This window comes from Varanus komodoensis, unplaced genomic scaffold (assembly GCF_004798865.1).
Source record: "Varanus komodoensis strain SLA01 unplaced genomic scaffold, ASM479886v1 scaffold10, whole genome shotgun sequence".
In the NCBI taxonomy this organism is placed as follows: Eukaryota; Metazoa; Chordata; class Lepidosauria; order Squamata; family Varanidae; genus Varanus; species Varanus komodoensis.
Genome location: NW_025335269.1, coordinates 21,812,036 through 21,825,619, shown reverse-complemented (window position 1 = coordinate 21,825,619; position 13,584 = coordinate 21,812,036). Strand labels below are relative to the sequence as shown.

The following is a 13,584-nucleotide window of genomic DNA, read 5'->3' as shown; positions in this document are numbered from 1 at the left end:
TTCAGGTTTAATTTCTGTAACATTTCCAAATAATGATATTGAATGAGGATGTATAGGATCAGGCATATTCTCTCATTATGGTCTATGCAAAGCAAAATGCTTTAAACATATGCTAGGCCAATTGTTGTGAGAATGTATTAGTAGTTTATTTATTTATTATATTTATATCCCACCTTTTTCCTTTCAATTAAGGAAATTAAGATGGCTTACATAATTCTGTCAATGCTATCTTAAAAAAAAAAACAAAAAACCAACCCTGTGAGGTAGGCTGGACTGAGACGCCATGACTGACCCAAAGTCACCCAGTTAGCTCCATGTCTGAACAGAAACAAGAACCCAGATCGCCTGAGTCCCAGTCGTATGCTCTTAACCACTGCACCAAACTGGATCTGTTTATATTCTCAAACCAGTTGCATTGGTAGAGGATGTTCTTATGAACTTGATTTTCTTCTATTATTTTTTTTTCTGCAAGAGATAATATTTTAATATTCTTCAAAGGAACTGTTCCTGACTCTGCAAAGATCATTTTTCCCTGAGAATGTTCTTTATTTTTTTCATGAAGGCACAGAAGTCTGGCACTGGAGGGGAGACTCAGACTGCTGAAGACCTTCTGCTTATTAATAAACCCATAACAGATCTAATTAGCATCCTTATTCAGCTGGTAAGAGCATCCTTGTTTGTAAATCTATTGGAAATATTTAAATGTTTAGCTTACCTGTCTCAAAGGTTCAGGGCAAATTACTTAGAAGTGAAATATATTTCTTTTTTAAAAAATAAATGAAATACTGAAAAGCAAGGTTAAAATAACCAGCAAGTTATGATGGTGGTGGCATTATATGAGGCCACCATGCCAGTTCCTGACCTTTTTGCATTTATACTATAATACATTTATTCCAGTTCTCTTGGCAACCAGGAGTCCATTCCCTTCCAAAAGCCACCCCTTTGTTTCAGCTTCTGCCTTTTACTCTCAAACTAGTATGGTCACGAACTTAAGTAGAGTTTGTGGGCTGAATTCTGCCTGTAACCTCCCTTTGCAAATTATTTTCTTTGTTCCCATTTAACCATATTTAAGCAAATTGCCTGAGTAACATACAAACTGAGGTCACTCTGAACCTTCATGTTTAAAAACTTGACATGACTATGGGAATCTACTGGTAAACACCAGTTCGTATCAGCCATGAGATGCTATTTATCAACCAAGGCTAGTCTGTTTATATATTCTTTTTATTTGTATTAAAACTGATAATTAATTTTAAGCTAGAAGCAATACTTGGTCTATATTTAGCCAAATTCGTCATATTAAATAATGCAAAGTATCCTTGACATATTTCTGATAAAAGTAGCCAAAAATCAGAGATAAGTTGTATCGTTAAATCGTTCAGCTAAAACATTCAGTGCAAATGTTTGCCCCTATATACTTGCATGTTTTATTGACTTAAATTTTAAATGACTTAAACAATATTGATTAGACTTCTGCTAAAGGGTGCTCTGAAATTAGTAAGAGTAATCATTAAAGCCCTTTGTTTCATATTCTGCAATACGCTCTTCTATTGGATAGGTGACCTTGAACCATTCTTTTATTTGTGTTTACCCACTGTAATTATTTATAGGAAACTATAATCTATTATTTATAGATTATATTCACAGAGTCAGTTTTACCAACTTGTCCATATTTAGGTTTTCATAGTTCTTCATGTCAGTTTCATCAATTGAAAGGGAAATTTGGCTGCAAAAAACTTCATACAAATCTAGGAACTGCAGAAATTGCATACCATTCAGGAAGTGGAGGAGAAACATAGATGCTGTGGATGAAGGAATAATGGCTATAAAATTGAATGGGAAGAGGTATTGAGGAAGTAAGATGCTAGAAAGATTGGGAAGCAGACTTAAACTGTTTTTATTATAAGTGAAGTGGAAAAAATAGCATGCTTAATAATACTGATGAAAAGTTGCTTTTACATTTTTCTAATATTTTTGAATGATATTGTCCATCACTCTCAGCAGCCCATCCATCACAGCTTGTTCTAACATATTTCTGATGTAACAAAAAATCTTTCTCACCATAATAAGCTCTCTTTGTGTATAACCTTATTAATGTGCTGAAATAGACTTCCCTGTGGGTATTAGATGTGCTAGCAACTCTGTTGGTTATAAAACTGCTATTTCAGCTCAAATAGTTATAGACATTTCTTGCAATGGTTTGCAATTCACAAATGCAATGTAACTGAGTCCAAAAGTAAGTGCTCTTACTCACTTTAATCTATGCATATATTATACCAAAACATGTTCCTACTAAATGCTTTTTTAGAAAACCTGTTGAGAATATGAAATGTTTTACACTGATTTCCTACAAAATTGAGGAGATATAAGATTTAAAAATGACCACCAGAATTGTTATTTTCCTCTCGGTTCTGCTCATTTGCACATTTCTGATCTGAACCAGACCATGTTTATCAGGAGTAAGCTTTTCAAATTGTAAATTACCTTAGTTTACAAGTACACTTGGTTTGGAACAGGTTCTCATTTAAAAACCATCTTAATACTTTTCTGTTTTTCAAGATTATTAGACTACTATTTTTCCTTCACATACCTTTCCTCCTACTCCCCTACCCAACCCCTTTAATTCAATTTTGGAATGTCTCACTTTTATATCATTTGTATGTGAGTAGACCGATCGGTTAAGCAGCAGTGGGTATGTGCTAAAAAGAAATGACATTCTGTATCAAAGTAAATCTGTGGCAAGAAAAATTAAATTCTGCAACTTATAGAAATCCTGAAAATACCATACAAATGTATGTTTTCAAAAACTATGGGAATTACACGGCATACACTTACAAAAATGCTATGGTTCTATACTCTCATTCTGAAACAGACTTTCCCCGATCCAGTTTCCAGGTATGTTGAACTGCAACTCTCATCATCTTCAGACTATTGTCATGCTTGTTGGGAATGATAAAAGTTGTAATATCTGGACAGCACTGGGCTGGGGAATATTAGAACATTCTAAAACATTAGTAGTCTCATTCTAAAACAATGGGGCTTATCATATGATATGATTGCCACCATTTGAACATACAACCCATCCTTGTGGATTGTGCCATGCAAACTTAGTGAGTATGAGTTGACTGTTAAACAGTAACCTGTGATCTGTTTTAAGGTTATGTGAGGGTTGTATCTCCAAGTTCAGTTTTGTAGTCTTGGGGGTACTCCCAAGTGTCTCTTACCAAGTTCAACTGGTTCTTCAGTTACAGCTTCTCCCAGAAAGGGATAGCTTGGCCACAATGGTACAAACACTAGTAACTTTAGAACTGTATTACTTTAATGCACTTTACATGAGGTTGCCCTGAAGGTTGGCTCAGAAGCTAGTATAGAATGTAGCAACTTGTTAGGAGCATACCTTTTTCAGGAGCTGAGGGAACTGCACTGCCTGCCAGCTTGCTACTGGGCTGGGTTTAATTTATAAAGTGCTAAATAACTTGGGACCAGGTTAGGGTTAGGTAGCACCTTTTGCCTTACCAACCTTCTTAGTAACTGAGGTCATTGAATGGCATGCTCCTAGTGGTTCCTCAAGGACCTGTGAATCAGTTGGCGTATACCTGGAGAGAAGATAGCTTCATAACTTTGGAACTCCCTGCCTCTGGATGTCAGGCAAGCATCAATATGATACCGTTTTCAGCACCTCTTGAAAATATATTTATTTTAGTAAGCCTTCCTTGACAGACCAATCATAGTTTTTAATTATCTATTTTAACATATTGTTCTATTCTTTTTATCTGTTCTTCTCTTTCTGTTGTTGCTGTAAATACTTAAATAAATAACCTATGCTTGCTGAGTTTGCACAGTATGAGAACTTCTAAGTGGACAGTGCCTATGGAATATGATGCCTGCAAGCACTGTACCTCATCATGGGTTCAATAACTCACAATGTGCCAGTTAAGCAAGTTTTATAAAAATAGTCTCTATGGAATATTTTCAGAGCTAAAAGTGAAACTGGAATTCCCTGCCCCTTCCATTTCACAGCAGTTCCTCCACTCCACGGAAAGCTCCTCCAGCTCCCTGGAAATCTTATACAGAGAGTCAGGGAGGCATGCTTAATTGGATGAACTGTAGTGTTTGGGATCCATAAAAATCAGAGATACCTTCCATGAATAAAGCCCTTCCCATGAATGAAGTCAGTGGAAGAGAAGTTCTTCGTCGTGGCCTCTGTGCATCAAACATATGGGTTCTGCGCCTGCGCAGTGCCTTTGGCTGGAAGATTGATAGCTAACGGTTTCCTTTTCGGCAGGGACTCTGCTCCCCCTCCCCCCTAGCAGTATATAAGGAGCAGAGTGACCGCCATTTTCAGTCTTTGCGACCGCCGTTCACTGTGCCTTGTGCCACTTCGCTCTCACTAAGATTTATTACTTACCTCGGTCCTCGTTCGAAAATCCTTGCCCTTTTTCTCTTATCAAGTTGTATCCCTTATATTTCTTTAACGTGCACTATTTTTTCTTTCTTCTTATCGTTCCTATAAAATAAATAAATAAATAACAAAAATATTACTTTCCCGCTTTACTATCTTCTTTCTTTTCAAAATTCCTACGATGGCACAACGGGAGGCGTTCCGCAAATGCGGAAAATGCGGCTCGAAAATGCCCGCAGCGGATCCGCATGATCTGTGCCTCCTTTGTTTAGGGGAGGGGCACAGAACCGATAAGTGCGGCCATCGTTTGGCCTTCTCAAAACAGGCGAGAAAAAATAGAGAAAACTGCCTTCGAAAACTCCTGTGTGATCAGGCTCTTCTCCAATCGGACCGCCTGGTGGCTAAGTCTTCCACTGTTGTGGCACCACCCGAAGGCCGTCCAACTTCGGCTGAGTTGCCGCAATGCCCGGCCTCCTCCATTGCTCCGCCTTCACGTTCCTCTCAGGAAGGCGCACATGCTATGGCCGACCAGCCTGTTTCCCTGCCGAGGAAACAAAAGGAGAAGAGAAAGCACAGTGATTCAGATAAACACCCTGTGCATAAGAAGGCCAAGAAGGGCAAGACGAGCAAACCGACTAAAAAGCCGAGGAACCCTGAGCAGGCAAAACAATGCCATTCAGGCTAAGCCTCGTCTTCGATCCCGATACCGGTCTCGGAACCGACTCCCTCGGTACCGACCATCCAGGAGGCTATGAGGGTCACCCCACCGGTTTCACCACGCCGGCTGGCTGTCGAACCCATCATGGAATTGAGGAGGTGTTCCATCTCTGATGGGGAAATAAGAGACTCTCCACCTAGAGCTCGATTACCAACCCCAATGCTGTCGGTACAGATGGATACTGGTATCGCCATCTCCCCTCCAAGAAGCCGTAGGAGCCGTTCCTCGGATGCGAGATCGGATGATTGGTATCACTCTAGATACTCCTCCGTTCCGAGACGAGGAGAGTACTACTCTGCAGCCTGCTTCCCGACCAGGGAACGATCCTCGCCACCAGCCCACCGGGAGTGTTTCAATTCGACTCCCAGAGATGCCCCGAACGCCCCATCTAGAGAACGTGGCAGATCGGAGTCATCGGCTGAATCTCCCTCCAGTGTGCCTCCCTCTTACTGGATGGAATCTGAAGAGTCTGAGGCTGATTCGACCTCACCGGATGCGGCAGTTGCGTCACAGGGACCAGGATCACCTCATGAACCCTATATGTCATTTAACGATCTCATGGCCAGACTACTGAGATTGCTTGATATAGAAACCCACCAGCAGTCGGGACCGAGCACGGACCGCTTTTATGATGTTGTTAGAGGCGAACGATCCACATCCATTGCCTTGCCACTTATTACAACTTTAAGACAGGCAATGACCCAGCCATGGGACCTTCTAGCTCAGCCGCAACCGACTTCACAGAAATATGAGTCTATGTATCGGGTGCGAGAGGAAGACATCCCATTTCTCCTCCGCCACCCGAAACCAAATTCGGTTGTGGTGGAATCATCGCAGGGTCGGGAGGCCCGTGGACATACCTTGCCTAGAGATAAGGAGGGCAGAAAGGTTGATTCCCTTGCCCGTCGGGTCTACGCAGCATCGGGCCTGGGATTAAGGATTTCTAATTACGAAGCCACCCTGGCGCGTTACCAATATTTTTTGATGCAACGCCTAGATGCCATCATAGATACTATGCCAGGAAACCAAGGCGAACTTGCAAAAACCTTTGTTAAGGAAGCTATGACAGTCGCTGTGCAACAGCTTTCTACTGCAAGGCACCACGTAGACTCGGATTCGAGGTCGCTGGTCGGGGCCATTTCCCTCCGCAGACACGCCTGGTTGCGTAATTGCAATTTCCCTGACAAAATGAAGCGGAGAATTGAAGAAATGCCCTTTGATGGATCCGGTCTCTTCCACGCAAGAACGGACAGTAAATTGAAGAAGATCCATGAGTCTCGCATGACCGCTCATCGTATGGAATTACAATCTTTACCTAGACGTAAGTGGTCATGGTCACGCCCGCAATACCGTTCGCAATTTCCGCTTCGACAACAGCAACAACGTCACCAGTGCTACAGGCAGCAACCGCCCCAACGCTTCCAACAGGGTCGCCGTAGATTCGATACGGACAGGCGACAGCGTTGATGTGACGAGCGAACCGTTCCTCTCCTCCCATCTTTACCCTTCCCCCTCTCATTTGGGGATCGACTGAAGAGTCGACTCTCCATTTGGGAGTCAATTACATCTGATGGCTGGGTATTATCTATCATCCAGGACGGATATGGAATCGAATTCGATGTTGTACCATCTCCGAGTCCTATTCGATATACTACGCCTTCTTTGGTGCTGTTAGATGAGATTCAACAACTTCTCGTTAAGGGAGCTATTCGTCGCCTCTCGTTATCGGAAGGACTCCATGGATTCTATTCCAGATACTTTACGGTTCTGAAACGTGATGGAGGTCTTAGACCAATACTGGACTTGAGAGCTCTTAATAAATGCATAACACCAAAGAAGTTTCGGATGACCACGCTACAAAGTATTCTTCCGCTGCTGGGAAGAGGGGATTGGTTCGCTTCATTGGATCTAAAAGACGCTTATTTTCATATTTCAATACACCCAAGTTATAGGTGTTTCCTACGCTTTGCGGTAGACCATGAAGCTTATGAATTCAATGTTCTACCATTTGGATTGGCCACGGCACCAAGGGTTTTCACGAAGTGTATGGCCCCTGTGTGTGCACACCTTCGGCTGTGCGGGATTCGAATCTACCCGTACCTTGATGATTGGTTGCTTGTTGCCGATACGGAAGCTGGACTTGCGTCTGCTATTGAACTTACATGCTCTCTGTTGCACAACCTTGGACTTTGCATTAATCGATGGAAATCTTCCCTTGTCCCTACGCAGGTGATCGACTCTATCGGAGCTCGACTGGATTCGACGTCGACAAGAGCCTTCCTTCCTCGAGACAGACGATATGTGATTGCTCATCGCATTTCTCGAATTCAGCAAGCAAGAACCGTTTCCGCCCGATCTATTCAAAGCCTTTTGGGGCACATGTCTGCTTCCATTGCTGTGGTCCCTCATGCCAAGCTACGACTACGTCCCCTTCAACTGTTCTTCAACAAACTGTTTCGGCCACAGATAGACCCTCCTACCAAACGAATCCGACTATCGGCTTCAGTTCTCCAATCCCTGCTATGGTGGATGGATCCAGCCAATTTAACAGTTGGTGTTCCATTTCAACCTCGGTATCCCACAGTAACCCTCGGTACCGATGCGTCACTGCTGGGATGGGGGGCCATCTGCTCCAATCTAAGTACCCAAGGGAGATGGAGCCATCGGGATGGCAGGAATCATATCAATTTTCTGGAACTCCTTGCCGTTTTCAAAGCACTGCAAGCTTTCGAGGATCTGCTCCTCCATCAGATCGTTCAAGTGACCTCCGACAACGTGGCGACGGTCTTTTATTTAAACAAACAAGGAGGAACCCGATGCCAGAAGCTAGCCCGTCTCGCCATGCAGATTTGGGACTGTTGTATACCAAGGGGTATCACTATTCTAGCAGTTCACCTTGCGGGCACCGACAACACGGAAGCCGATCTCCTGAGCAGACACATGTCATGCTCCCACGAATGGGAGTTAGACCGTCGGGTTCGAAACATGTTATTTCATAGATGGGGTCGACCAGACATCGACCTGTTTGCCACTCAAGGGAACAGAGTGTGCAGGACCTATTGCTCCAGAGCGGGAGTGGGTCAGGACTCCCTGGGCAACGCTTTCATGATTCCATGGACAGGCGTAATTTTTTATGCTTTCCCCCCGATCCCACTTATCATGAGAGTGCTTGCAAAGATCATTCACGAAGGAGCTACAGGAATACTAATCACTCCATGGTGGCCACGACAGCCGTGGTTCCCAACTCTCCTTCAAGTTTCCAGGGAGGATTTTCTTCAACTCCCTCTTCTCCCTTATCTAATCACCCAGAAGGAAGGCACAGTTCGTCACCCAGACTTGCTATCATTGAAGCTGACTGCATGGCAGATACGGTGACCTGGGGTGATACATCGGTATCGACACCGCCTACCATCCCGACCATGTATACCCAGCAGAGCCTGCACCCGGATCTGCAGTATATTCTTGAATCTGCACTACGACCATCTACCAGGAAGTCGTACACAGCAAAATGGAAAAGATTTTCTAACTTCGCCAATTTACACTCTTTTCCAGCCTCCTCAGCCTCTGTTTCACAGATACTTCAGTTCCTTTTTGAACTACATCAGTCTGGACTCAAACCTTCATCTATAAAGGTTTATATAGCAGCGCTCTCCCACTACAGAGGAGCTATACATGGTTTTTCCCTTTTTGCTCAACCTCTAATAAAAAGATTTTTGAGAGGCTTAAGTAATCTGAATCCCACTGTAAAACCCCTAATGCCTACATGGAGTCTCTCGGTGGTTTTACAAGCATCAACTCGATCACCGTTCGAGCCCATGGCGACAATTGATTTACGCCTCGTTTCTTGGAAAACAGCCTTCCTCGTGGCAGTGGCTTCAGCACGTGGATCCTCTGAACTATGCGCTCTTCGAGTGGATCCCCCTTTTCTAAATTTTCATAAGGAAAAGGTGGTTCTTCATATGGATCCGTCTTTCCTTCCGAAGGTTGCTACCTCTTTCCATATGCAACAGGAAATTGTGTTACCGGCGTTTTTTCCGGTCCCTTCGAATCCGATAGAAAGATCTCTACATATGCTGGACGTCTGTCGCTGCTTAGCCTTTTATAGATCCAGGACTGAATCCTTTCGACATTCAAATAGACTCTTTGTGAAATATTCGGAGCACGACAAAGATTGTCCAGTTACCTCTCAGCGCCTTTCGAAATGGATAGTTAATACAATTGTCCTAGCTTATCAGCTAGCCAAGTTGGACTTACCATCTATTCCAAAAGGCCACTCCACAAGAGCTGTCGCTGCCTCTTCAGCCTTTGCATCGGGAGTTCCGATAGAGGATGTGTGCAAGGCGGCCATTTGGGCTACCCCGTGCACCTTTGCCAAACACTACAGGCTAGATGTCCGTGCCAGACAGGATTGCTCTTTTGGCAGAGCTGTACTTTCGTCTGTCCTTTGATGATGACACCTCCCTCCTCCGGGTGGGGTAAGCTTGTTATTCTACCCATATGTGTGATGCACAGAGGCCACGACGAAGAAAAGCAGGTTGCTTACCTGTAACTGATGTTCTTCGAGTGGCCATCTGTGCAGTCACACAACCCACCCTCCGACCCCTCTTGGTGTCATGGGTGGTTCGATTATTTTTACTTAGATATTATAATCTCTCCTATGTGTCGTACCGCTATTTCTTTAACCTTCTTGTACTAATGTGCAATGTCATAGGGAACCGAACGTCGGTCTCTCAAAGACTGAAAATGGCGGTCACTCTGCTCCTTATATACTGCTAGGGGGGAGGGGGAGCAGAGTCCCTGCCGAAAAGGAAACCGTTAGCTATCAATCTTCCGGCCAAAGGCACTGCGCAGGCGCAGAACCCATATGTGTGACTGCACAGATGGCTACTCGAAGAACATCAGTTACAGGTAAGCAACCTGCTTTTCTGGATTTAGTCTTGTATTATTAATTTGGTAGCTCATCATTTTTTTCACATGTAGGTGATATGTAGGATTTTTGTGAACATGATGTTTTTTATCAGGAAACGAAAGAAAGAAAAGAAAAAAAAGAAAACAGAAAGATTATGAGCTATACTTAGCCATATGTCAGGGAAAATTGACTTCAACAAGCTAAGAATGAAGGTAATTTTGCCAGTCAAAAGGGGATTCAGTCCTAGGAATACAGAAGTTGCATCATAAAATGCAGTGGGGGTAGTTTTTTGCAGGTGTTTGGATTTCAAAATTTGTGTATTTGTTTATTATTGCGTTTACATTTCACTTCTCTTCCTATTGCTAGGAATCCAATGTAACTAACATAATCCTCTTCCTGTCCATTTTTGTCCTCATGATAGGGTGAAAGTCAAACCCCAGTCTTACACTCTTAACCAGTATGCTATACTGTCTCTCTGACTGTAACAGAATTGTTTCTGTGCTTGAGTGAAGATGTATTTGAGAAAAAAGAGGAAAGAGTATGACAAAATATTTGAATGTTAACATTCTGAAATAGTTTCCATGGAGGCTGAAATGTCATAGCAGAAAACTATTGAACTCATTTTAAATTATGCTTAAAGTGGAAGGCAGGATATAAATCAGAAAATAAATAAATAAACCCTGGTTAGTCTTAACTCTGGTTGAGGTTAGTGCTGATGCAATGTTTAATCAGCAAACAGAGTTTGCAGCCCAGAAGGACTGGGGTGAAGAGAGAATGAGTTTAAGCAATTAGGAACATTATGTGTATATTCAAAACCTGTATGTTATATGAAACATAAGAATTTGTAATGTGTGAGGGTTAAGACACTGTATTATAGTTACCATTTCATTAATCTTCAGTAATTATTTTATGGAATTAGATAGGGCAGTTAGTAATTGTTGTTTTGAGTTAGTTAGCAAATGTTGCTACTTCATCCATAATCTTCTGAGACTGTGGCATTAGAGTTTCATTTACTTGTTTTGTTTTGTTTACAGCTTCCAAGTGAGGATACAGAAATATATGAGAATGCATCACAGTGCTTGTCATTGTTAGTTCAACTCTACGGTGGAGACAATTCGGATAGTATGTCTCCAGAAAATATGGACAGCTTTGCTGAAGTGCTACAGGTCAAAAAAGAAGTAAAAGATCAGAAGCTTTTACTGAGAGTCATTAAAAGACTGGTAAGTCAACTACATTCCAGGATGTTCATGAAATATTTCTACTGTTATCTATTATAAATAAAATAATCACTGTGGATAAGAAGGTGATTTTTCTGATTATACAAGGTGCTAGTTTGGGTGTTCACAACAATTTAAAAACATAATAGCATAAAATGCAATGTAATTAAGCATTTAAAATACTGTAAAAAAAGTAAAAAAACAAATTAAAACCTAGCAAACCTTTAAAATACAGTAAAGGTTTAACGAAACAGTGCCTGAAACTAAAATTTTGGGAAAATAAGTCGTTTGTCTGGCACCAGAAGCAGCATAAGGCCAGGTAAGTCTCTCTGGGAAGTTAATTCCATAATCTGGATGTCTCAACAATAAAGACCACTTTAGTAGCCACTCACCATGTAGAGAACAGAATCAGAGTATGAATAAACAAATACCTTACTAAACTGAATGTTATACATGTAGTTCCAAGATTTAAGAAAGAGTTCCATTCCTGAGAATGTCCTTAAGTGTTTTATACACATGGAAAGGAACAATATATAATAACAAATATTTGGTTTACTCATGTGATCTGACTTGCTTACAAATTGGACCTAAGAAACATGTCCATATTCAGTAAACATCTGAAACTCAATACAACATCATAATAATGATAATAATACAGTAATAATAAAGTAACTTCAGGTACTGAAGAGAGAGAGGGAGCAAGCATCTGTATGCATGTGTGCAGGTATACAGAATTGTAAAAAAAATAAATAAAGTTATTAAAACAGTTTAGAACATTCTTGAGGTAACACTAAGCCTAACAGTAACTGAAGATGATGGAAATGGGCCTGGTGCTGGAGAGTCAGGGTTTGATTGTGTTGCTGGGGGTTAGTGAGGAGGGATTGCTTTCTTGAAATAGGCCTCAAGGGTTGCTTGTACAGCCAGAATAACTACTGCCACTGCCACCACCTCCAGTAGCACCACCAGCTTTGCTGCCTGGAACATTGTGGACATAGAACCTCCAAAGTGCCTTTGCGCTTCTCAGCTGGAGCAGGCGGGGCATGCTGAGGTCAGTTTTCTTGAGGCCAGAAGCCCAACCTGCTCTTTTCCTGATTCTCATCAAGAGAGCAGGATGGGATAGCAATCTTGGGTTTGCTCAGCACAGTCATGCTTATGCCATCACTGGAATCCAGACTAGGGGAGGTATGCGCCAAGCCCTCTGCAAGCCACAAAATAAATTTGAAGAACCACATGTGGCTCTCAAGCCTTGGTTTGGCCACCCCAAATACAGGGTTTATGGAAGTCTGCGCATTTGTAAGTACAGTGGTACCTCGGCTCATGAATGCCTCACTTCACGACCAAATTGGGTTACAAACAAAAATTTCATAAAAATTTTGACTCAGGTCGTGGACTCCACATTGGGTGGCGACCATGATTGTGGCCATCTCCCCCACCCCCCTGAGTGGGGAGATGGCCACAGTTGTGCTGGGGGTGTGGGGGAGATGGCCGAGATTGCGCCCATCTTTCCTGCCCGAGCGCGCCCATGAATGCACCCATCTTTCCTGCAGGAGCAACCTCAGCTATCTCTCCCCCCAGCACGATGGGGCCCATCTCCCCCCCTGAGTGCACCCATGTTCACGCCCTTCCCCCCCCCAAGCATGCCCATGTTCACGCCTGTGCCTCCTCCCCCCCCCCCAGCATGATTGTGCCCGTCTCTCCCCCCTCAGCACACCAGGATGACGGTGTGCAGGGATGACGGGCGATTCCAGTTGTGCTGTGGGGGTGGGGAGATGGCCATGCTTGTGGGTGGGGGGGGGAGATGGCCTCAATCTTTTTGCTCTTTGTCACTTTGCTTCACATTTTTCTGATTTAAAAAATATAGAACGGATTAACCTTATTTATATTGAACCATATGGGGAAATTTAACTTGACTCACGACCAATTTGGGTCACGACCAGAGTCCTGGAACGTACAGGTTTTTCATAACCCAGACATTTATAATCTGGGGCCTTACCTGTATAGCTAGGTTAACAGAAGATATTTAACGGAAAAATATTAGTCACATATTAGGAGAGACAGAGAAATGAGCTTCAGCTAATGAGAAAATAATTTGAGTAGTTAAACTGTACCTTAGCTTGTATTCCATATCTACATTGCTTACTTTTAAAACAAGACGTAGTGGTCTGTGCTGGCAAAACCAAGCATGAGATAAGCATTATTATTTCTCATGTAGTTGAGGGACAGTTCTCCATATTCTTAAATGCACAACATTTCAGTTTGTGCTTTTTTAATAATCCGGTTGCATGCAGAAGTTTGGGCTGATTGTTCTCATCAAGGAAGAAAAGCACTTCATGGTAAA

General features: G+C 42.7%; 1 protein-coding gene across 2 annotated transcripts in view; it reads left to right on the top strand.

The window, feature by feature from the left end:
- Positions 1-13,584, top strand: part of ULK4 (unc-51 like kinase 4) — a 205,339-nt gene that overhangs the window by 126,277 nt on the left and 65,478 nt on the right. For both annotated transcript variants that reach the window (XM_044456388.1, XM_044456378.1), the window contains 2 exons: positions 563-661; positions 11,064-11,249. In XM_044456388.1, the coding sequence (XP_044312323.1) occupies positions 563-661; positions 11,064-11,249 (285 nt within the window). The remainder of the gene's footprint in view (positions 1-562; positions 662-11,063; positions 11,250-13,584) is intronic.